General features: G+C 33.7%; 1 protein-coding gene across 7 annotated transcripts in view; it reads left to right on the forward strand.

Moving 5' to 3' along the window:
• Positions 1 to 26446, forward strand: part of NBEAL1 (neurobeachin like 1) — a 155806-nt gene that overhangs the window by 44848 nt on the left and 84512 nt on the right. For 5 of the 7 annotated variants that reach the window (XM_027564848.1, XM_027564855.1, XM_027564835.1 and 2 more), the window contains 11 exons: positions 3132 to 3217; positions 5851 to 6157; positions 7786 to 7892; positions 14632 to 14718; positions 17341 to 17424; positions 19270 to 19368; positions 19460 to 20040; positions 20939 to 21071; positions 21681 to 21800; positions 22751 to 23054; positions 25766 to 25851. In XM_027564848.1, the coding sequence (XP_027420649.1) occupies positions 3132 to 3217; positions 5851 to 6157; positions 7786 to 7892; positions 14632 to 14718; positions 17341 to 17424; positions 19270 to 19368; positions 19460 to 20040; positions 20939 to 21071; positions 21681 to 21800; positions 22751 to 23054; positions 25766 to 25851 (1994 nt within the window). The remainder of the gene's footprint in view (positions 1 to 3131; positions 3218 to 5850; positions 6158 to 7785; positions 7893 to 14631; positions 14719 to 17340; positions 17425 to 19269; positions 19369 to 19459; positions 20041 to 20938; positions 21072 to 21680; positions 21801 to 22750; positions 23055 to 25765; positions 25852 to 26446) is intronic. The other 2 variants (XM_027564874.1, XM_027564863.1) reach the window with 1 other exon arrangement.

The raw sequence follows: 26446 nt of genomic DNA on the forward strand, positions 1-26446 counted from the left end.
AAAATGAGCATATTTGGTTCGTGCTGAATAGTTTTGGGTAGGACCAAATATCAAGGAGCTTTTGGCATGGACCAAATATCTTTTGGACATTTTGCACCGGACCAAAGGTCTGCTTATCAATTAGTTCTTTGATTGCTTGGTGAAGATGAATGCAATACTTTGCTTGACCACCAGTAGTGATACTGGTTTTAGCTAGATAAGCAAGCTCATGTGTCCACACCGGGAAAGCCAGCATTCCAGGGAAACAGTGTAGGCATTTCTTTTCAGAAGGAGATCTCACAACATTACAAGGGCTTTTCTTGGATTTTCCAAGTCAGGATATGAAACCAAACTGATGGGTGTGTGAGCCACCCTGGCTTTGAAGTGCAGTATCCCATAGAAGACATTTATACCATTATACCCGTGAATGTAACTTCTAAATCCTAGGAAAGGAAATGCCTAAATTATAATTTACACTGAAATCAGGGAAGCCCAGGGTTATAAGTCCCCATCAGGTTATTTATAGTCATCATAATCTTTCTAGTCCAGATCAAGGGGCATTTTTACCATGAACAGTGTTGCCTGGTAACACGTTTGTCACGCATTGACTATCTACATTTGTCATATTTCCAGTGATTGAATTCTTGGTGCATTTTCTAATAGAGAAGGAAGAAGAGTTTTTCTTACCCTGCATAGAGTGAATATCTTATTTTTCAATACTTTTTCATTTAATATTTTTGCACTCATTGATGATACTTGCAGTTATTTCATTCAGGGTTGCAATATTATCTTCAGATTCCATTCTTATACTTCCATAAGTTGTTATATTCTGTAAAAAGAATTTTCCCTCATCCATTGGAGATAAATTACAATTATTCCTAAAAAGGCTGCATAAAGTACTTAAATCTTTCTCTTTTACTGTTTTCAAAATGAGTTCAAATAATACTTAAGTGGGGCGAAGGTTTTATTTCTCCCTTTTTTATGTATCACTGTGGACTCAGTCTTTTATTTACTCAGCATTTTAGAATCAGTTATAGGTTTTTTTTTTAAATACTTATTTTTATTTCTTTGGGTGTTCCAGGTCTTAGTTGCAGCACGTGGGATCTTTGACTTTTGTTGCACACCCAGGATCTTAGTTGCACCATGTAAAATCTAGTTTCTGACCCCAGATTTGAACCCTGGGCTACCTGCATTGGGAATGCAGAGTCTTAGTTACAGGACCACCAAGGAAGTCCCTCAGTTGTAGTTTTTGATGGTAAAATTATTCTAAACTTGATCACTGAGAATATTTTCTCCTAGAATGTTTATCTTTTCATTTGAGTCTTTTGAAACATAGAAATTTTAAATCTGAGTGGAATCTAATTTATAAAATTTTTCTGATGATCTGTGGTTTTTGTGTCTTCCCAAAGAAATCTTGCTAATTACCTCAAGGTCATGAAGATTTTCTCTTATGTTTTCTTCTATTAGGTCAGTTACCTGTTTTAAGTCGGTATTTTGTATCTAGCCTAAGGTTTCTCATTATTGTTCCAGCAATATTTGTTGAAGAAACTGTTCTTTTCTTCTTTTGAATTACCTTGGCACATTTGTCAGAAATTGGTTGACAGTAAAACATGGGTTGACTTCTGGCTTCTCCTTTTTGTTCCGTGTGTCTGCCTTTATGCTGTTTCTACACTGTATTGATTATTGTGAGTTGATACCAAGTCTTGAAGTCATTAAAACCTCCAGTTTTATTCTTCTTTCTCAAGGTGTTTCTGCTATTCTGGTTCCTTTGCATTTTAATATATGTTTTAGAATCTGTTTTTCAGTATTGTTACAAAAAAGCTTGCTGGGATTTTGATTGAGATTGTATTGAATCTCTGGGACTATTTGAGGAGAATTGCCACTTTAAGAATATTTAGACTTCCAACTCATGAGTCTGATGTATCTCATCAGTTATTTGTATGTTACTTATTTTTTCAGTCAATTTTACATAGTTTTCAGCATGTAGATTGTGCACGTATTTGGTTAATTTATCCCAAAATATCTATCTCAAGTGTAGATGTACAGTCTGTAAAATAAACTATTGCAGATTTTTAAAAAAGCCGTATTTTCATGTCTCTTTCTATCCATGGTAATATTCTTTGCCTTGCCTTGATAATATTTCTTGCCTGTTTTGTCAGTGTCAGTATATTGCTGACACTCCAACAGTCTTATGATTAGAATTTACATAGTGTATCTTTTTTTACACCCTCTCTCTGTGTTTCCTGGCTGAATAGAACTCTGTCGTGTGTGTGAAATCTCACAATTCGGTTTACAACCTCTTGTAGGTTTTTGGCTGTCTGGTGGGATTTCATGGTTTAAATTAGGATTGGTACTTGGACTCAAAATGAGCCCTTTGCATATTTCTGGATTGCTTTTTCTGTATAGCTTCCTTCATTTTAGTACTGCTTTATGAATTCCGGTTTCCTAGGCCTCCCCCAACTTGTAATCTGTCTCCTATCTCTGGAAATAGCCATGTTCTTTTAGGGTTCCCCTTTCTGTACATTTGTTCAGAAAATGTCTATAAACCGGAAACTGAGGTGATCCTTGAGTTCACTTTCAATTTCTAGAACCAAAAAAATCTCTAAAACCTATTTTGCCAAATTTTGTAGTAATTTATAGCAGGAAACCTTGTATAGTGAAATTATTCCAACATAGCTGAGATGTCTTAATGTTTTAAATTTATCAATACCTTTTAACTGAAAATTGTTTCTTTTTGGAATGTTTTTTGTGTCTAAAATTGGAAATCATTCTCGTGTTATAATCTTTCTTTGTGTATAGTGATGTATGTGAAAGGATATTTATTACTGGATTGTTAGCAGTATCAAAAGAAAGTGAAAAAGCATAAATGTTTATCAGTAGAGAACTAGTTAAGTAAATTAAGGTATGTCGTTGTAGTGGAATGCTCTCTAGTCATAAAAATGAATAAGGCAGATGTATATGTTAAGATTGATGGTTTATCTTTTTTTTCTAGGAAAAATGCATATTAACCTTGCTTTTTAATAAATTTCAGCCTTTCACAAATAATTTTTAATATTTCCATTCAAACATTCCTTAGAAATCAATCAGTTGAAAGAAATCTTATGTGGTTATTTGAGAAATCTTATGTAGTTATTTGTGTGTTGTATTCACAGAGTGTTTTCAAGAAAGTGAACATCTCAAGGAGAGTCTTAAGTGTTGCTTATTGCATCTCTTTGGAGCCATAGTAGCTGGTGGGCAGGTGAGGAACATGTTGAAAGTTAATCTGTAAAATGACGGTAAATACTACAAACAGTTTGCCATGGGTTATTTAATGAAGTCTTTGTCTTTTTGCAATTTAATGAACAAATATTTTTCTGAAGTTAAATCTTGTTTAAAACTAATTTACTTAGTTTTATTTATGAATTTCAAAAAAAACTCAAGAAATAATATTAGCATTAACTATAAAAGTACTGCATAAATAGTTAGATTTAACAGTTTTGGGTATATGAAGTTCTTAGCTGTATTGACTTTCAGCTTCCAGTTTTTGCTTTAGAATATAGAGGATAGTCATCTCTGATAGTTCACTTAATGAAATCAGACTTTCATTTCCTAGGACATATGAATTTAGTCACTTTTCTGTCTACTTATAATTATTAAGTGCATACATACATGGTTTATATTCATTTTTTCAACCACTCAACTTTTTAAAATTATTTACAGTAAAGAAGTTTGAGTAATGTTTATTTTTTTCAGTTGAATGTCTTAACAGCTGTGGTAAACTCTGAGTCTAACTGCTAGTTGAAAACAGGTTATAGTTCAGAAGGAACATTCTACTTGTTTTATTTAACCACAAATTTAGATCAGAGGTTTCTGACACATTTTGTACCACATACCCTTTGGCAGTCTGATATAGCCTCTTGTCAGAATGTTTTCACATACCTGAAAGAAAATACACACCATCACAAAGGAAACTATACTGAAATGCAGTTACTAAAATATTAATAAAACAAGTCTGTTACATAGTAATGGGCTTCTTTATAACATATCAAATTAAAAAATACAGCAGCAAGTCTAGTGACTAATGTAATTTCGAAGAAGAGATGAGCATAATTGATGTTTAAAGATACTGTAACTGTAATACATGAAAATTATATGATTTCTACTGATGACAAAATCATGGGTATTGCTAATAATACTGTTTGGATTTCCTAGTGGGTCACCTTGCCCTCTCCTCTTCACTCTCGTAGAAGATAAAGAGTCTCCGTTGTGAGAGGAATGGTGACCAGAATCTTATTTTTCACTTTATCTGCTTTTTCACTTTCCTTTATTAGCTAATATCCGTCTTTTGCTTCAGTTCCTCCCCATTTCCATCATTTCTCCACTACTAAGAATTAGTAAGTGTACAGGAACAAAATTGGAAATGGCATTCTTTTTGACTAGTGGAGAAGTTGGTTGGAGCCCATACCCTTTTTGAACAAATCCAGACTTGTTAATGCCTCCGGGTAATTGAACCTTAAGAGACTTCCAGTAATTAAAACTCACATGGAAATCAAATGGATATTTAAAGGCCAGTTTATTATTTTATATACTGAAAATAACTCAAAATCCTATAATTGGATCATAGCTATAATTACAACTATATTGAAATCATAAGACTGTTGAATATAGCCTCAGTACAGGGGTATTTAGATAAATGGAGGATCTAAAAGACATAATAATACCTTTATCATAAGGAGTTGAAGATTTAAAGTCCAATGATTGGTCTCCCTTTCCTCAGCATCTTGCCTAGCTTCCTGCAAGCATATTTATGCTGTTTCATGCTATGTTAAGAGCAAGGGCTCTGGAGCCAGAGTTAATTCTACGTCATTTCTAACTATTTGTATGACCTTGGATAAACTATTTATGTGTGTTTTAGTTTCTTTATTTATAATGTGTAAATAACAACACACAAGGACCAAATGACTCATTGTATATGTAAAGTACTTAACAAAGTGCTTGTGATTATAAGCACGAAGTATATCATGGGTGTATCAGATTTATAACTCCTTAAAAGTGAAAGTGAAAGTCATTCAGTCCTGTCCCAACTCTTTGCCACCCCATGGACTGTAGCCCCCCAGGCTCCTCTGTCCGTGGGGATTCTCCAGGCAAGGATACTGGAGTGGGTTGCCATGCCCTATAGCAGTAAGTAGTAAAGTTCTAACAGCTTTAATTAGAAGTTTACCTTTTTCTCTCATTAAAAAGAAAAAAGCAGTAAACAGTCCAGAATGAATTTGGTGGCTTTAGGAGATCTTCGGGGACTTGGGTTCCTTTTTAATGTCAATATGTTATCCTTACTGTTATGTCTTATGCTACAAAATAGCTTCTGGAGTTCTGGCCATCGTGTCTGCGCTTTGGACACAAAGATAGGGGGTTAGTGAAGAAGGAGACAAATGGCAGGTGCCAATTACCTTTGAAGGAGATATTGAAAAGCTGACAGCATCTCATTTGCAAAACTCCATCAGATAGCTGCACAGTTGCAAAAGGTGAAAAGGCCAAGAGCCAAGGATCCTTCCCTCTTTTATTTGTAAAGTGATATCCTCTTCCTGGTCTAATGGCATGTATTCGTGACCAAGGACTACCCCTAGCTACAAGGGAGGGTGATGAGGAAGTTTTCTATATGAGCAGATTACTCTCTGAATAAAATTAGAATTCTATTAGTAGTGAAGAAAAGACTTAATATGTGTAATACACCAGCAGTGTCTGTCAGAGTATCCATGTAAAAAATTTGTAATGTTGGTTTTTAAAGAAAAAACTGTCTGCAGATTTATTAAAGTCTCTTTGTTTTTGCAAATGTATAGCACTTCAGTTAGGTTTGGATTTCACTTTTTTTTTTTTTTGTCTCTCATGTTTCAGAAGAATGCTTTGCAAGCAATTTCTCCAGCCACCATGGAAGTTCTTATGAGAGTTTTGGCTGACTGTGATTCTTGGGAGGATGGAAATCCTGAAGAAGTGGGTAGGAAGGTAGAACTTACTCTGAAGTGCCTTACAGAAGTAGTGCATATCCTTCTCACTAGTAGCTCCGATCAGCGTCAGGTGGAAACCAGCACTATTCTGGAGAACTATTTTAAATTGCTAAATTCAGATCATTCAGCTTTACCTAATCAAAGGAGGTCCAGACAGTGGGAAAACCGGTTCATAGCTCTTCAGATCAAAATGCTGAGTGAGTATTAGATGAAGTTTATTCTGTTTGGTTTTCTTTGAATCTACTTGTTTTACATTTATATTCTCCATTTTCATTTAGAATTCACGACCATTGTATAGAAAATAGTGAATGTTTAATTCAGACTTTGTGTGACTGTTTATAGATTTTGACTTTAAAATAATGTGCAATTGATTTGTCTTTCACGTATTTGCTTTAGCAGTGACAAAATTGAGCCGTTATATTCTCTTTTGAAAGTTGTAATCCTCTCAAAGCATCAGTGTTAAAAAAAAAGAAAATCAACTGTGATTTTGAAATTTTAGAAGTAAATTTTCAGGAAGTGCCATTTGTAAATTTCTAACCTACAGCAAAGGGTCATATGTAATCAGTTTTGTATGTGCTTCTCTAAGATCTCTATGGCCATTGCTTCAGCATGGCCCTCCTCTTGAGAGTTTCTGGTTTCTTGTTTTGTTTTGATTCCTCAGATCCTCTGTGTGTGTGTCTTGCTTTTCTTTCTCTTTCTTTGTGTTGGTTGTTCTGTGTCCCTCTGTGCTTCTCTCTCCCCCTCCATTGCTTCCTCACCCAATTTCTTTCCCTCTCCTTCTCTCTGCTCCCTGCAGACTCCTTAACCAATATATGTGGTTTCTTTTTGTATTCTTATTAGATGAATAGGTATACTAATATTATTAACTGAGAGTTCTTTTTTATGGAAATAAAATATTTTCATTATAGCTAAACTAGAAAATTCAGAGAAGTTAAAAGGAAAAGGTTTTTGTATGCTGCCATCTGACGTAACCAACACTAATGGTTTGTTGTATAACTCTAGAGACTTTAAAAATTGTGTGGGTATGTGTGATGTCCAATTGAAAAAATACTGGACATCAAAATCTTAGTGAAACTTAATGATTCATTACAACAGTGTTTTGTATATAGATTCACCTTATATAGTTTGTATTCTATGTTATAAAATATAGTGTTTTAAAATTATAAATTTGAAGTTTATAAGGAAATTTGAGTCTCTATTGAATGGACTTCTTTTTTGTTACGAACTTTCATATTACCTATGTCAAATTCCCCTTGATTTCCAAGTGAGGACATTGTTTTTGGTAGGAAATAGGACCAAAGCATCATCACAAATAGATTAATTACCTAACTCTCATTTTCATGATGGCTATATGTTAATTTTATGTTGTATAAATGAAACTGTGTTGCCAAATATAATCAGGTGTTACTTATTCATAGCAAGTTGGGAACCACAGTTTGTTACACTTAAATTAATGGAAGAACACCTAAGTAAATCTCTGAAAAATATTTATAACTCATATATGCAAAAATAAATACTTTTTATAATAAAGTATAAAAATGTTCACTTTTCTTATGAAGAAATAAGTGCGTGAGTGAGAGTGAAAGTCGCTCAGTCGTGTCCTACTCTTTGCAATTCTCTAGGCCAGAATACTGGAGTCAGTAGCCTTTCCCTTCTCTAGAGAAGTACAGGATTTGTTTTCTACTCCACCTCCTTATTATTTCCTATTAATTTACATCTATTTGTCAGCTGAAATGCCTAAGTTAAATATACAGCTAGAGTGAATGTTTCTGTGATCCCAAATATTCCACTTTATTAATGGACGATTTTGTTTTTATTTTCCTAGATACCATCACAGCCATGTTAGACTGCACAGATAGACCTGTTCTTCAGGCTATTTTTCTTAACAGTAACTGCTTTGAACATCTCATACGACTGCTACAGAACTGCAAGGTATTTTTCTGTTATTACTATTATTATTGTCTTTAATTTTAAGCTATTATTTTATGTTTTGATTTTATCTCGAACATATTATAACCATAGCTAAATTTGTGGTAAATACACATAACATAAAATTTACCATCTTAATCATTTTTTAAGTATATCATTCAGTGGTATTAAATACATTCTCATTGATGTTGCAACCATTACCACCATCCATTCCCCATAACTTTTCATCTTGTAAAACTGAAATTCTGTATCCATTAAACAATTTCACATTCTCCTGTCCTTTCAGCCCCTGGCAACTACTACAGTTTCTGTCTCTATAATTTTAACTACTCTTAAGTACCTCATATAGGTGGAATTATGCAGTGTTTGATTTTTATAACTGGCTTATTTCATTCAGCATAATACCTCAAGATTCATCCATGTTGTAGCATATTGCAGAATTTCCTTTCCTTTTAAGACTGAAGAGTAACTCATTGTATGGATATATATATATATATGCCACATTTTATTTATTCAGTCATCTGTTGATGGACTCTTGAGTTGATCTTACCTTTTGGCTATCATGGATAATGTTGCTGTGAACATGAGTATTACAAATATCTCTTCCAGACCCTACTTTAAATTCTTTTCGGCATATGTTCAGAGTGGACTTGCTAGATCACATAGTAATGAAACTTTTGATTTGTTGAGGTGCCTTACTGTTTTCCATAGTGGCAGCACTGTTTTATGTTCCTGTCAACAATGTACAAGAATCCAGTTTCTCCCATATTCGCATCAACATTTGTTTTCTCCTTCCTCCTCCTCATTCTCCTCCTTTTCTTCTTCTTCCTCTTCTTCCTCTCTCTTATTTTTGATAATAGCTGTCCTAATGGGTGTGAGGTGGTATCATCTCATTGTAGTCTGATTTGCTTTTCTCTAATGATTAGTGATACTGAGCATCTTTTCATGTGCTTATTGGCCATTTATATTGTCTTTAGAAAAATGTGAGGTTCTTGGTGCATTTCTAAATTTTCTTTTTAGCTTTTTTGTTGTTAAGTTTTAAAATCTTTTTTTTGTTACACATTATTAAAATTTGGTATGAGCATTTGATAAGCATAGGTTTTTATACTTTTGTTTCATTTAAGTTTATTTCATTAGCATTTTCCAGAGAAGGCAATGGCACCCCACATCAGTACTCTTACCTGGAGAATCTCATGGACAGAGGAGCCTGGTAGGCTACAGTCCATGGGGTCACAAAGAGTCGGACACGACTGAAGCGACTTAGCAGCAGTAGCAGCAGCAGCATTAGCATTTTCATTTGTTATGATTTTAATATTTATATATTATTATATTAAGTGAATATATGACTTACTTAAATATTCCCATTAGTTAAGTATAGTATTAGTTAAGTATATAGATATTTAACTTGTTTCCAGTTTTGTTTGCTATTACATAATTCTTTAAAATTTCATGGGACAGAATTCTATTTCTAGTACACTATTAGATCAAAGAGCATACATTTTTTAAAGCAGGGAGCACTGTATGGAAAAAACTTATAAGTGGAAAATGTAGAAAAATAGAAAAACAAGAATACTATTAGGGTTCTTGATGTATACCTCCAATTTGCTTATTTTTAAAAGTTTTTACTGATTTACACTTGTAGCAGATTTGCATATGAGTACATAATAACTGATATCTCTGATTATTATATATTTGCATAAATATCAAGATGCCACCAAAAACCTTTTAGAGAGCTTCGTGAAAACCCTTTGAAAATAAAACTACTTCATAGAGCTTTTACTTTCTATTTGAGGTATTCCTTTCATGAATTCCCTGTTGAAAAATACTAGGGGTTCATTCTGATTTTGTGAGAATATTCCAGAATAAAAATTTTAACGTCAGCTCCTTGAATTTTTCCACACAGTTAGGAGAGTATCTTTGAAAGCATTATGTCACTATGTTGCTTAACTTACAGTAAAACTATGAAGAATAGCATAAAATAGTAAACAATATATTGATAAAATAAGTCAGAATGAATACTTACGAAGTCAACACAAGTACCAAATTACCACTGAAGCGTCAAGATTTCTCTGTCCACCTTTTAAAAATCATTCTTGGAGAAGAAATCCAAGGGAGGTGAAAGCAACATTAGAGAAATATTTGTAAAACCTTCTCTGTGTTGTAAAAATGCAGTGTGGCTTTATGAATTATAATGATAACTTCAGTGATAGACAAGATCTCACATGTGTAGAGAAACTGTTAATCACATACTACAGAAGGATGAATCACTAGGATAAAATAATTTCTACTAAAATTTTTGGTATGCATTTATACAGTATGTGAAACTAAGATATAATTTTTAAAAATCTCTGTCATATGGTCAGCAGTACCTTTTTTTTAAGAATACAAAACTGTTTGTTTGACATAGCTGTCATGACAACAAGCTAATATTTACTCTTTCTACCATGTTAGAAGTCAAGGTTTCTTATAATTTAGATCTTGAAACTTGCTGATGGTCATAATGTTTTAAAATTTAATTATTTGACGGTCTTTCCTGGTGGCTCAGTGATAAAGAACCCTCTTGCAAGTGCAGGAAACACTGGTTTGATCCTTGATCCACATGCCGTGAAGCAGCTAAGGCCATTTGCTACACTCTTGGGCCTGTGAGTTGCAATTATCGAAGTCCACAGGCCCTAGAGTCCATGCTCCCTAGAGTCCGTGCTCCATAACAGGAGAAGCCACTGCAGTGAAAAACCCACACATTGCAACAATAGAGTAGCCTCTGCTCTCCACAAATAGAGAAAAAGCCTGTGCAGCAATGAAGACCCAGCACAGCCAAAATAAAAAATAAGTAAATAAATAAAATTTAATTATTTTATGCCGTTTGGGCTTCCCTGATAGTTCAGTTGGTAAAGAATCTGCCTGCAGTGCAGGAGACCCTGGTTCTATTCCTGGGTCGGGAAGATCCCCTGGAGAAAGGATAGGCTCAGTTCAGTTCAGTTCAGTCGCTCAGTCGTGTCTGACTTTTTTGCAACCCCATGGACTGCAGCATGCCAGGCTTCCCTGTCCATCACCAACTCCTGGAGTGTGCTCAAATTTTGGGTACCCATTCCAGTATTCTTAGGCTTTTCTTATGGCTCAGCTCGTAAAGAATCCACCTGCAATGTGGGAGACCTGGGTTCAATCCCTGGGTTGGGAAGATCCCCTGGAGAAGGGAAAGGCTACCCACTCCAGTATTCTGGCCTGGAGAATTCCATGGACTGTATAGTCCATGGGGTTACAAAGAGTCGGACACGACTGACTGACTTTCACTTTCACTTTGATGCTATTTATCACACATTTTGCTTTTGAGAAGAAACCCATTTTGGAGAGGAAAGCTAGGTTTTGGGACCTGAGCCTTTTGTCCTGGCAGTATTCTGTATTTGTGGAATATTCTAGTCAGAATCCCTGTAAATTCCTCACTAAACATTAGAGTTATTAAGTTTTTAAAAAAATTTTGTAAAAAGTAAATGGCTCATAGCTTCATTGAGTTAACCAAGCCCCTTCACCATGATAAAGCTATAATCCATGATGTATTGGGATATAGTCAATTGACAGTGTTGTGATAGTTTAAGGTGAAGAGCAAAAGGACTCAGCCATACATATACACGTATCCATTCTCCCCTAAATTCCTCTCCCATTCAGGCTGCCTCGTAACATTGAGCAAGGTTCAGTGCGCTCTACAGTAGGTCCTTGTTGGTTATCCATTTTAAATATAGCAGGGTATACATGTCTATCCCCAAAGGACTCATTAAGTTTTAAAAACAAAGGAGAACCTTGGAAATAAACTGTCCCAACTCTCTTATTATACAAATAAGGAAATATGTCCTAAGAGATTAACTGACCAGTCCAGGGTTAATGCTAATATATGATGGAGGTAGGATTTCTTACACAGGTATTCTGACCCTAAGCTCATTGTTATATGTGGTTTTTTAACTGTATTATTTGTACTTAAAGCCACTGTTTAGTCAGTAGAAGAATGTTTTCTGTGTATTAGGTATAAGAGAATTACAGGTTTTGTTCACTGTATATACAAACATTTGGTGGAGATAGGTGATATGATTTATGAATGTATAAAAATGTTTGACATATTGTGAAAACTTAAGTTCCTAAATGTATAATAGGATGCTACAGATGTCTGATTGATTTCTGTTAAAAAATTTTTTTTAAAAATAAGGAATGAATCATTTATTCTTTTATATAATAATACAGAATCAAGACAGTTGTCATTTAAATATTCATACCCATTTGAAGCATTGCCAACTAAAGTTTAAAGTATCATAAACAATTCATGAATTACATGGAAATCTTTAGGCTTTCTGCTGCAGTTTCTATGCTTTCTTTTTGCTCTTGCGTGACATTCACCAACCAGTTTAAATACGCATTAATTTCCTTGAATATTTGTGTAAAAACTTTTGAGTTTCATCATACTATAGCATATTTTAAATATAGTTCCAAGGAATCATATATTTACTTTTGCCTAGAAAATCCCATGGACGGAGGAGCCTGGTAGGCTGCAGTCCATGGGGTTGCTAAGAGTCGGACACAACTGAGCGACTTCACTTTCACTTTTCACTTTCATGCATTGGAGAAGGAAATGGCAACCCACTCCAGTGTTCTTGCCTGGAGAATCCCAGGGATGGGAAGCCTGGTGGGCTGCCGTCTATGGGTCGCACAGAGTTGGACACAACTGAAGCGACTTAGCAGCAGCAGCAGCAGCATGATGAACTTTAAATATTTAAGCATTATTTTGTTTTACTATATTAAATTTTGAAAGGGGAGATATGCTTTGAGTTAATGAAAAATTTTTTAAAGCTGTCCAAAAATATTTAAATTAATGTGAAGAAAATAACGGCAAATTTTTAGCAGCAAAGAGGATTCAAAACCATTATGTTGACTTCAGTACTTCGCTGCTGCTGCTGCTAAGTCACTTCAGTTGTGTCCGACTCTGTGTGACCCCATAGACAGCAGCCCACCAGGCTCCCCGTCCCTGGGATTCTCCAGGCAAGAACACTGGAGTGGGTTGCCATTTCCTTCTCCATCAGTACTTTGCTAGTTGAAATCATTTTTTTAAAATATACATATGTATATAAAGTTTCATTTGAGGACTTAAAATTCTGGAAAGCTTTTGATGTGGCCTTGCTCATCTAATTTGTTTTCTTTACTTTTTTCTCTTTCTTCTTTATATCTACTCTTTAAAATCAACTACCATAGAAATTCATCATCATGACAGTCTTAGTAGAAAATGAGAATTTAGGAGAGGAACAACAAAAGAATACCTTATGGAAAAGAGTGTTAGGAATGAATAGACAGAATGGTAAAGTTGAAAGCCTGACTTTGGGAAGCACACCTCTGGACACACATTGCCATAGTGACTTTTGACATTGAACAAGTTTCTTTTTATTTTTAAAATATAGATTTTTATTTACTTTGTAGAAAAATACAGTGTGGAGGTTTCAGAGGAAAAAGAAATATAAAAATATATTTTAAATATTTTTTACAATGCATATATATGTGCATAATATTTAAATTACTACAAAATATAATAACAATATTTATGTGTATATTTTTAATGTAGATGTATTTTCCTTTACAAAATTGGAATACTACTGAGTGTTATTTTATTCTGCTTTTAAATATTTTATATCATGAGTCTTTCCATAGTCCATCATGTATTTTTTGAAAGATTACTTTTAATGACTGTAAATATTTCAACCCAGCAGTTCTCAAATCATGAGATCCCCAGGATCATTTTAGGGAGTCTTCGAAGTCTGATCTTAACCAAGTTTCTTTTTGAGGCTAATTTTCTTATTGAACTTTAACCAAAACAACATTATAAATGTCTGAATGCAGAAGCAAATAGGAGAGCTCATTTGTTTTCTCTTAAGCCAGACATTTAAAAAATGTGCAAAAAAATGTAAAAGCAGTGCCATCCTTATCAAAGCATATTTTGGAAAACAGTTATTTTTCATAAATATGTAATTTATAGATACTCCTAATCCCTGTTTCTAGTATACAAGATAGTATAAATTATGCTCAACTCTTGATAATTTGGGAGAGTACTACTGTAAATTTTTAAAAATTTATTTTTAATTGGAAGATAATTGCTTTTAGTGTTGTGTTGGTTTCTGCCATACATCAACATGAATTAACCCTGAGTTTTGAGAATATTGCTATAAAATTTTAAACAAAAATATGTGGTCATATAAATTTGGGAAATGCTACACACTGACCTCCCTTGTCAAAGTACATATTAGCATATTTGAGACTCTAAGAAGTATTGCTAGAAAGACCCCTTTTTTAAAGTTAAATAGTAATTCACAAGCATGCATGGCTACAGAACCATTACTACACATTATTTACTACAGTATCTTTAGTCTGTCTCAGTAGCAGTTTCCTTCTTTTCTGAGTCATTCTCTGCTGATTCTTGAAGAATTCAAGAACATTAACTAAGTATTCCTAATAATTATTTAATTATTGCTGTTGTTTCTTACTTTAGTAACTTTGAGTTTCAGAGAGGAATCAATAATAATTAATTATGTAGCATATGTTAGTTGGTCATTGAAAAAATGGATAGTTGATTGTCATTTTAAAGTGGTATACTTCATGAGTGGCTTCCTGGATTTATTTTCAAGAGACATGGCAATCCATTTAAGCTTCGCTTCTACTTATAGGTAACAATTTAATTTTCTTTCTCCATTATTCTTATCTCTGTTTTTAACAGCTATTTTTAAATGCTAACAGTAAGGTGGCAGACAAGAACGAGAAAGACCTTGCCAACAAATTACTGACAGAAATGAATGAGGACCAGGTATCTACAAAGCCTGCATCTTGTATCAGCTGAAGACCAAAATCAGTCAATGGGAGCACCTGTTCCTGTACTTTTCTTCTTATGTTTTAAAGTACACAAACCTTATCTATTTCTAATCTTGAGTAATTATTTTTGAAAATTATTTTAGAAATTAAAAATTGCTTCTATCTAAAAGATAAATATATTGAGATATTGCTGAGGGATATGAACAGTCAACAGTATCCCATGCATGTATGTGTATTTTCTTTTCATTTTGAGACATAAAGTACAGGAATGGGATCCCAGTTTCAATGCTGTCCACCTGGTGATGACTCCGTATTTTGGGGGCTTCATTTTCTAAGCATTGTGGTGTATTGGGATCTAGGGCTTTGTTCGTGAATATGTTTGATCAATTTTAATATCTTGATTCTTTGCCTCTTGTTGATAAATAATGATTATAATTCAATGGACAACCCAAATCTTGGAGGAAGGGAAGAAGATGCCCAACTCTTTGAGTCATAATTTAGCATATTTTTCTTTTCTAAAAATTCAGCTCTATATAGGTATCAGACAGAAATATAAAATTCATCTCGGTTTTAATTATGCATTATGTAATGTAGTTTGGAAAAATCTACCTATAAAAATTGCTTTCTTGTCTTTCCTAGAATGTCTGAGAGAGCTTACATACCCGATGTCTTTTATTAACATTATCTTAATGACCAGATGTATACACAGATCTACGGTATAAAAAGAGCCATGATAATCTATTATTTTTTCTTCTGGATGTGAAATATCAATTACAGTCTGCTCTTCTGTATTTCTCTAACAGTTTAGTTATCTTTTTTAGAGGTTTACAATTAGTATTCCTGATTAAGGCACTGTGTGCCTAGTTCTCTTCTATAGAGTCTAGAAAAAATCTTAGTTGTATGAAATTCTTTGTGCTAGTAGTTTTCACACTTAGTTGTATGCAGAATGTTTAATGACTATGATATTTATTATACCTGTTACATGTTTATTTTATATAATAGTGTTTAATAAACAAACAACATCCACAAAAGTCAAAATACCAGCTTTAAATAGCTTGCCTGAAAGTGGTAGAGGTTAGCTTACAGTGACAAAGATCTAATCCTTGCCCTTTTACTCACATCATTTTTAGTGGGAGGAAAAGAGGGGAATTCTATTTGTGGGATAATGAGTTTCCAGTCATAGTAATATGTTACCCAAAAGTAGATTTTGTGGACTGGTAATTTTTACAACTTTCTAGTCCTCAAACTTGGAGAAGGCAATGGCACCCCACTCCAGTACTCTTGCCTGGAAAATCCCATGGGCGGAGGAGCCTGGTAGGCTGCAGTCCATGGGGTCGCTAAGAGTCGGACACGACTGAGCGACTTCACTTTCACTTTTCACTTTCATGCATTGGAGAAGGAAATGGCAACCTACTCCAGTGTTCTTGCCTGGAGAATCCCAGGGACGGGGGAGCCTGGTAGGCTGCCATCTATGGGGATCGCACAGAGTTGGACACGACTGAAGTGACTTAGCAGCAGCAGCAGCAGTCCTCAAACTATGCTTTGGTGGTCAACTAAGTGCAATGATTAACATTCATATTCAGTTTTTTTTTTATATCATTGATATTCTATTTTGGTTTTGTTTTCATTTTGCTCTGAATGCACTACCCTGAAATTTAATACATCTCTTCTTATAGAGGCTTCCCTGATAGCTTAGTTGGTAAAGAATCCATCTGCAATGCAGGAGACCATGGTTCGATTACTGGGTCGGGAAGATCCCCTGGAGAAAGGATAGTCTACCCACTCCAGTATTCTTGGGCTTCCCTTGTGGCTCAGCTTGTAAAGAATCCGCCTGCAGTGCTGGAGGCCTGGATTCGATCCCTGGGTTGGGAACATCCCCTGGAGAAGGGAAAGGCTATCCACTCCAGTATTCTGGCCTGGAGAATTCCATGGATTGCATAGTCCATGGGGTTGCAAAGAGTCAGATGTGATTGAGTGACTTTCACTTTCTTCTTTTTGATGAAGCTTAAACAGACAAAATGGAGATGGTATTTATTTATTTTTCCTTACAGCTTTTGGCATTAAAGATTGCCATCTAAAAACATGACAGTGCTTATAGACACACACTTCATTTTCTGTTCTGCCTCAAATTCTGTATTTTATGTACAAATAGATGTACATTGTTGTTTGCAAATGTGATTGATAGATTGGTATAGGCGTATACCAATTCATTTATAAGACTGTTTTATACACCTTATTATATATGCTAATGAAATTTTAACCTAGGAAGTTTCAAGGAAAATTAAGACATATCATGATAGCCTTCCCTCCCTTCCTTTTGAGATTGTCCATTACTTTTAAACAGCATGTATGAAGCTTGGTTTTTTTTTTCCCTTCCCAAAGCATTTTAATGTAATGAGTGAATGTAGCCTTATTCTCTTTGACACATGGCTTATTTTCTGTCAAGTATGTAACTCGTCTTACAGGTTTTGCTGTTTCAGAAATCCATTTCATTGGAAGAGGAATGTATTGCATGTTAAATAATTATTTTTTTTCAGGTTTTCAGAGAAAAGGTTTCCTAACAATATAAATCTTGAATACATTTGTTAATTTCTTTCTTTTTTTCCTTTTCTGGTAGGTGTTTCAGGGACAGTTGGACTGTTTGGCTGTATCAGCTATTCAGGCTTTGACAGCAGTAATGAACAAATCTCCAGCTGCTAAGGTAAAACATAAGTCCTCAAGCTCTAAAAGGTTGTCTTAGATATACCAGTTTTCACTATGTAATTCCCAAAGTAATATATGAAGTATATAATACATATATTTTCACATATAAAATGAAATAGTTCACACAATATCTCATTTTTGCATAAGAATCACTTTGCTGATAATTTAAAAGGCCGATACCTATGGGCAGTGCTTTTATTCACTGAGGACTGACTGCAAGCTCTGGAGCTTTACAGCATCAGTCAGTGATTGGGAAGAGAGCAGTGGGGTTAAAATGTTGAAAGCATCATTTTAATTGATTATTTGATTAATGCCTTTACAGACTTAAAATTTATATTCTAATTTTTGTTTATTAATAAAGTAATCACCCTTTGACTATTTGGTCAGTTTATGACTGCCTACAGTTTGAACACTTTTCATATGTGAATAGACCTATCAATTTGGGACTTGATTTTCCAGATGGCCTTGGAAATTCTGCTTCTTTGTTTGTAGTCACTGATCCTCAGAATTTTCTTTCCTTTTTCATTCACTACCACTGACTCTGCCCTGCAGCCCACTTATGCTGATTTTGTGCTAGTAGTTTTCCCACTGAGTACTTTTAAGGATTAGTGGCATCTTCTATGTAAAATGGTAAGCAGAGTGCCAGGCACATGGTAAGTGCTTAATAAGTATAAATGTCTGTTTTTATTTTCACCATTTTACTTTCTTTTCTGCCACCTCTTATATATTTCATTCTTCTTAGAATCAGAAATGAATGATCCCTTGTTCCCTAAGCCATGCTTTGAGTCATATTTCTTACATTCCATTGGTTTTTGTTTGAAGACTAACTTTGTCCTGTAAGTGTTACTATAAATAACTCATGGTTAAATTACTACTGAATAGGTTTTGGCAACTATTAAGGCTGGCATGGGAATCTAATCTCCATTTATAATAGTTACTTAAGGGAAGAATTATTTTTAAGTTCTAAGTAATTGGTTTATGAGTATAATGGATTGCCTATACTGTATTATAAAATTTAAATCTGAAATGATGTCAAAGTCTTTTTTAAATATAATTTTTAAAACTATGTTATGCATTTCATGGTTTAAAATTGAAAGATTATTTTTTAAAATGCCTTTGGCAAAGAGATTTTCCTCCTGTCTTTGGCCCACAGTCAATGAATTCTCCTTTCTAGAGACTACTAACCAGTCATGCTTGTTTTGTTGAAATCTTTTGATTTTATGAAAAGTGTATATATTTTTGCCTAACTTACTGAACCAATTTATTATTGATAGGTTTTTTGGTTGTCTTTACATTTTACTTTATGACTTTGGGTGCCCACTAATTCAAAAATGCATGTGATTTAGAGCTTATTAAATTGAACTTCGTGCTCCAGATATTTCAGACCATTTAGATACAAAGAACAGAGAGAAAACCATACCCAGTGTTTTTCTGGCCACTACTCAAAATTGCCAGGAATCTTTAAAATAGTTCTTTGAGGCTGCTGACTCCTGTTATCCCTAAAATCTCCTCATTTTTTTCTCCATTTTTATTTTGACTTCAAGTAGTACTGTACTAATAACAAAGCACGTGAGGAAAATAAAGGGATCTGCAAGTAATAGAACAGTTTTATAACAATTTTTTCAATTCCAATTGTTTTACATATTTTATAACATTGTATTCCAGAAGGTATATGGAATCTTGATATTTAAGATGAAGACATCTGACTTAAGAAAACAGAAATACTGAACTCATGATCTTTTTAATATTATTAACTTAAATGAATATTATTCAACATCTTTAATATTTTAACAAATTCAGTCTTAGAAAATCTGCTTTGATGTATTAATTTCTTCTCCCTTAGGAAGTATTTAAAGAACGAATTGGTTATACACATATGTTTGAAGTATTAAAATCACTGGGTCAGCCACCACTGGAGCTACTTAAAGAACTTATGAATATGGTGAGATTTTTTTTAGCTTTATTAAAAGAAGTTCCATTTTCTTTGTATCAAAGATGGTGTCTAATTTTTTGTTTCTTATGTTGCTTTACAGGCTGTAGAGGGTGACCACACTTCAGTGGGTATTTTGGGCATTAGTAATGTCCAGCCTCTCTTGCTTCTTATCCAGTGGCTTCCAGAGCTAGAATCCCATGACCTGCAAGTCTTCATCTCAGATTGGCTGAAAAAAATTTGTTGTATTAACAGGCAGAGTCGAACTACTTGTGTCAACGCAAACATGGGAATTAGAATCATCGAAGCCCTTAATTCCCATTCTTGCCTCCATCGAACTTGTGCTGAGAACTTGATCGCTCTCCATGGTTCCTTGGGGAGTCAGTCAGTGAGCTCAGAAGAAATCCGCCAACTACTAAGATTGCTAAGAGTGGATGAATCTGAATCTGTTCACCCCTATACCACTCCTGTAACTCGAGCAATCCTGACAATGGCCCGAAAACAAAGTCTAGAGAGTGCTCTTCAGTATTTTAATTTGTCACATAGTATGGCAGGAATTTCTGTGCCTTCCATACAGAAATGGCCAGGGTCTGCCTTTTCTTTCAATGCTTGGTTTTGCTTAGATCAGGATCAGTTGACTCTTGGCAACGCTAACAAAGGAGGAAAAAGAAAACAATTATACAGGTACTGGTAAAAGTTATGGAATATAAATGGATCCTGTCCTAACAATATATCTGCTGTGATTCTTCAATAGGAAAATGCTTTTCAAAGCTTCTACTTTTTATATGTACAACAATTTATCTGAAGCCTCTCCTTAGGATGTACACAGTTTAATTTTAAGCTTATTTCATAGTAATAATTGTACATTCAAACATTTTGCTAGTTCTGAAGCTAATTTGGACACAAAGTTCCTTCTTAAAATTATTGTAAAAGTGGAGGAAAAAGTAATAGTAAACTTGAAAGTGATTGGTGATTTCTCTGTTCAATTGAGGATGCTACTATACCTTTATATGAAGGACCTGAAAATCTATGTGCTTTCAAACTTGTTATTTCGGTAACTAATAATTTTTACTATGCCTTGTGATTTTTTTTTGGAAAGTTATACTTTTCTAAGAATTTGTCCATTTCTTCCAAGTTGTCCATTTTATTGACATGTAATTGCTCATAGGAGTTTCTTACAATCTTTTGTATTTCTGTGTTGTCTGTTGTAATATCTCCATTTTCATTTCTAATTTTATTGATTTGATTCTTCTCCCTTCCCTTGTGATTTTTTAAAGACCTTTATTCATGCTTTCTGAATCTTATTTGGAAGAATTTTGAAGATTTTAAAATTTATAGTTTTGTTAGCAATTGCTAATGGCATTCTGTGTCTAAGGCTACTTTTTATAATTAACTAAACCTGTGCCTAAGAAAGATTTAAAAATCATCTCTGAGGCAAGGTGGAATTGATGAGGTACGACAATAGAATGTCAGCCACAGTGTTTTGATAAAGATATTCATGAGGAAGTTATGGTGTGTACCCCAGTGATGATAAAACTGGACAGCTGATTTCAAAAGTTCTGATAATACGTATTTTTGTTAGCTTTTTTACAGGAAGTGGTATGGGTTTTGAAGCTTTTATTACCCATTCAGGTATGTTGGTTGTGGCAGTGTGCACGAAAAGAGAATATGCGACAGTTATGCTTCCTGACCACAGTTTCTGTGATTCCCTCTGGGTAAGACTTTAGGGCATCACATTTAACTTCTTGGTTCTTTCCTTTAAAAAACACATTTTATGCATGTACATCCGGTGTTGTCATCTAGTTTTTGAGAGTTCATCTTAAATTTTACTTATACAGGAGTTAATACCATTTTTTATAATAATTGTAATTTCAGCAGTAATAATTTTTCTGCTAAAAAATTACATTGAAATGTTACGATTTCTTTCAAGTTTTCTATAATCAAATTTGATTTTGAATTTCAATTTTAAATGAGAACAGAGGTTGTTAAAAATAATGCATTTCCATTGCTTTTCTTAAAAAATAAAAGGCTTCTCATTAGAAAAAATTATTCTAAAGAATACACACAGACTTGGAAAATGCAGAAAAGGTACTATGTTATAGTTGTGTATAGATTTTTTAGAATATTGAGAAGTGCTTTTATAGTACTTCAAGCAAAATTGTTATTTACTGTAACAACATCATTTTAATCAAAATTTAGTTATGCTTAAACTTACTCTTCTACTGTTCACACAAACTGGTTATGTAGTAATACTCTGAAAACATTTGTCATCCCAAGGACTTAATGCAATTTTTACTTTTTAAGTATATGTTTTACTTTACCAGCACAACATAACCATTGTTCACATGCCTGGAAAAAGGCCCTTTGGTCAGAGCCTTGTGTATATCTATGACAATGGACAGCAGAAGGTCTCTGCCCCGCTGAGATTTCCTGCCATGAATGAAGTAAGCACATCTAACCTACTCTTTATGCAACCAGTTGATTGTGAACTCTTGAACATTTTTCCAACTTAATATGTAAGGTTCTATTTATTCTAAATATGTGCCTCTAAGTTTTTGTATTTTCTATATACTAAGATACAATAAGTAATAATTCTGTTTGCCTGTCATCAGTAGATGAAGTCAGACTAATGTATAATAAAGAAAAACAAGGACGAAACACATGTAATTAATGCTTAGAAGAAAAAAAGGCTCATGACAGGATAACCAAAGAAATTGACTAGACCAGGCTGAAGGATTGTTTAATAAAGCTCTCCAAGTATATGAAATAATTAGATGGTTATGATGGACTCTTTGCCATCAGTGAATTTAAAACAGTGAAGAAACTTTAGATTTTTATATTGTAGTTAGGTAGAATTTATTTACTGAGAAGATTCTTATAGAACATTATAAAAGTTCTTTGAGAATTTTTGGATATTTTTGAAAGGGCCTTTTCTGAAGATAGTGGAATGGATTAGGTTATTTCCCAAGTCCTTCTAGGATTCCAGTAATTTCTTGTTGTTGTTTATGTCAGTGATCACTTCAGGATAACCTGTAATTAGCAGTATTAAACTGATGTGTAATTCTTTGTTTATAAATTTTAAGGGAGAAAGGTGGTTTTCTCTATTTTAGAATACAGCAAAAAAATATTTTAAAAATACATTCATTAACATTCAAAATTTACAAAAGGATGTAAAGTGAGTTTTAAAAGTAATGCATCCAAATTCCACAGGCCAAATGTAACATCTGTAATGTTGTCTTATGTATACACACGCACACACATCATGATCCAGTAAAAATAAACCTTTGTTTTTTAGTGTGGTGCTAAATTTTATGTAGTTTCATTTTAAATATGAGGATGAAGTTTTACTTAAAATGTGTAATTTATTAAGTTTGTTTGCTTCTTAATATTTTAGCCTTTTATTTCTTGCTGCATTGGTTCGGCTGGGCAAAGAACCACCACTCCTCCACCATCCCAAATCCCAGATCCACCTTTTTCTTCTCCTATTACTCCTCATCGGACATCATTTGGTGGAATTTTGTCTTCAGCCTCCTGGGGAGGGACAACTGAAAAATCAAAATTGATTACCAAATTGATATCGGCTGGAACCCAAGACAGTGAATGGGGATGCCCCACATCTCTGGAGGGTCAGCTGGGGTCTGTTATCATCTTCTATGAAGCACTGCAGCCTCCTCAGGTGAAGGCATTATATTTAGCAGGTGAGCATGTGCCATCATACTGCCTAATTAAATTGAAATAGTTTTTTTCTGTTGCCTATATTTATTCTGGAGAATATATTTGATCTGAAGAGTGTACAGTTGGCCCTTGAACAACTCTAGGATTAGGGGTGCCGACCTTTCATGCAGTTAGAAATCCAGCTATAACTTAGAATTGATCCTCTGTATATGTGGTTCCTTTGTGTGTGTGGTTTTGTATTGTAGATACAGAATTGTAGTACTGTAGTATTTACTACTGAAAACAATCGCGTTCAAACCCATATTATTTAAGGGTCAATTGTCCTTGTTTTGATTAAAGCTGAAAGGGAAAGAGAAGCCTATTGCACACCATACATTCACTCCCTTTGGCTTTATTGTGATTTTGACAATACAACGTAACGTTAAGGTATGCAATGTGCTGATTTGATACACATACATTGCAAAATGATTACCATAATAAAGTTAGTTAACATCTTCATCTCCTTCCATAATTACCATTTTTTAATGTGTGTGTTAATAACATTTAAGATTTACTCTCTTAACAACTTTCAAGTATATTGTACATCATAATTAATTACAGTGCACTTATTAGCAGCAGCAGCAGCAGTGGTAAAGAACCACCTGCCAATGCAGGAGACTTAAGATATGCAGGTTTTATACCTGGGTCGGGAAGATCCCTTCTTGGAGGAGGACATGGCAACCCACTCAACTATTCTTGCCTTGAAAATCCCATGGACAGAGGAGTCTGGCAGTCTGCAGTCCATAGAGTCGCAAAGAGTAGGACATGACTGAAGCGACTTAGCATGCACGTACCTTTTTTGGTAGGCATAAATAAAGCAGACATTGGGAAATATTTCAGAGATCATCAGTAATACTGTTTGTATTATTCTGTTAGGTCTGCCATAACAAAATACCACAGACTGGATGTTTAAACACTGTTTTCTCACATTTCTAGAAGCTAGAATTCTAAGATCAGGTTTCGTCTGGCTTGGTTTCCTGAGAAGCCTCTATTCCTGGCTTGTAGGTGTCTGCCTTCTTGCTGTATCCTCACAGGGAGTATTTCCTCTTTTTATAACGGGCTCTATTAAATTAGGGTCTGACTCTTAGGGCGTCATTTGGCCTTAGTTACCCCTTAAAGTCCCTATCTTCAAATGCGGTCACATTGTGAAATTTTGGGCAGGAGGCGCATAATACAATCTATGGTACTGCCAGTACTTTTGACAGATTTTAGTACATTGATGAAACAAAATATAAGTCTTGTCTGTATAAGAAATCACGTAATTGATTCTAAAATCATGAGTCTTATTCAAGACTTGTCATTTTTTATAATTTATATCATAATAATCTGAAGAATTCATGAAGGCATTAGAATAAGGAGTCCTTTGATAAAATTACAAGCTGTTTTCGTTTTGGCCATTTTTTTCTTTTGGCTCTGATTTTAAAGATACGTGCTGGTTGTTATTGGATCATAACTGTTTTCAAAATTATGTCTGTATTTTAGTAGAATGTTTAGGAGTTAAGCCTACAACTAGTTATGTGTATTAAATCAACAAATTAGCTTAGTATTTGTCAAAATATCTTTTTAGATTACATGGGGTTTTGAGATGAATGTCTCTGTCCATACTTTAACAGTTTGTATTAGAACCTTGTCATTATTTTAAAACTCATCAAAACATTTGAAGTTGATCTTTAATTTAAATAAATTCCAAGTTAATAATAAATCATTTAGTGTAGTCCTAACAGCTATATAGCTTAGATTTTGTTCTTAGTTTTTCTTACATCAAATTTTATTCCTATGAATAATAATTGTTTTATAGTATTCATTAAATAGTAATGTTTTATAGTAATCATTAAAAATGAGTATTTTTAATGGCTACATGATATTTCACTGAATTCACTATGTATGATTTAGATTGTTTATAATTTTAATATTGATAAAAGCATCAGATATTAAATATGATGAACTATTTTACCAATTTTTTTTCATGCTTTGGTGGATTTGCTTATGATAAGTTCCCAGGATAAATATTTAAAGTGGGTGAATATTTTTATGGCTCTTAATTCCATTTTACCTAATCAGTTTCCGTAAGGAATATACCAATTGACAATGTCTACCAGTAACAAAATCTACCAGACTCACCACTGCTGCAATAAGATGGAATGATTAATATTGTTTTCTCTATTTTTTGTGTAAAATGTAACCTTATTGTTTTTAATTTATTTTTTAATTGGAGAAAAATTGCTTTAGAATGTTGTATTGGTTTTGGAACCTTGTTTTAACTTTTTTTTTTTATTTTGTTAGTAAAGTCAATAATCTTTTTTTATTTGTAATTCTTATTCCACTCATTTGTTATTCCATTTCTATAATAACTATTCACATTATTGATTGGTTGTTTTGCCATTTTATCTTACAGTTTTGAATGTTTTACTTTCAATAAATATATAAGCTTTGTTATATTTTATATTAGTTTTTGATGCTATATAAAATTTCTTTTCTGTAGTAGACATTGATCAACCCTCTCCTGCAACTTTACTTGTGTTGGATAAATTGGAGGTGATATAAAAATAAAGTACATTTTGGCTAGTGTGTTTTAACTGTATTATATAAGAAGTTTGAAACGGCTAATTAAAAATTTCTTTCTGATTACACACAACTGAGGAGGCCATATATATTCAATGATACGTGTGTGTTTGTGTGTGTGTATAATTTTTAGGTCCAAACTGTTTAAGCCCTTGGAAATTTCAAGAGTCTGACATGGCTGACCTACCTGGTAACGTCCTTCTTCACTACACTGCAAAGGTCAGAGTAAATGTGTGGACTGTTCATGTAGCTATAACTATGTTGTGAACTAAAATTCCATTTTTATTCCTTTTGTCATTTCAATGGGTAATTGAGAAGAAGGGGCTTGAATTATCATTAAAAATTATAAATTTTTAAAAGAAAATGGGGAGCAGTAAAAATTATGTTGCAGCTCTCAACTAGGGTTCAGATGTTATGTCATTCCAGTATTATAAATGGGAATGCTTGTAGTGGGAATTTGTACTAATGAATCAACTTAAATGTGAAGTTCCCTGCTTTATAAACCTTAATGGAAATTAACAGATAACTTTAGCAATTTCGAAAGTTGCAGAAAAACCTAATTTGAATATAACTAAAATTGTTGGTAATATAAGGGAAAATAGTGTCTTATGTCAGTGGTTTAACTTTCCTGTCATTATAATTTTTTGTACTAATGGGACTAAGACGTTGAATTTTTAAAAAAAGTAAAATATCTGTTTTGCACATACTGGTTTAGAATAGAAAGAATTTTAACTTATATGATTAGTGAATGATAAGTTCTGGCTCAAACTTATCTGTCAGATGACAAGCAGAAATGACCTGCATTTTATGAGTG

Source organism: Bos indicus x Bos taurus, chromosome 2 (assembly GCF_003369695.1).
Source record: "Bos indicus x Bos taurus breed Angus x Brahman F1 hybrid chromosome 2, Bos_hybrid_MaternalHap_v2.0, whole genome shotgun sequence".
Lineage (NCBI taxonomy): Eukaryota > Metazoa > Chordata > Mammalia > Artiodactyla > Bovidae > Bos > Bos indicus x Bos taurus.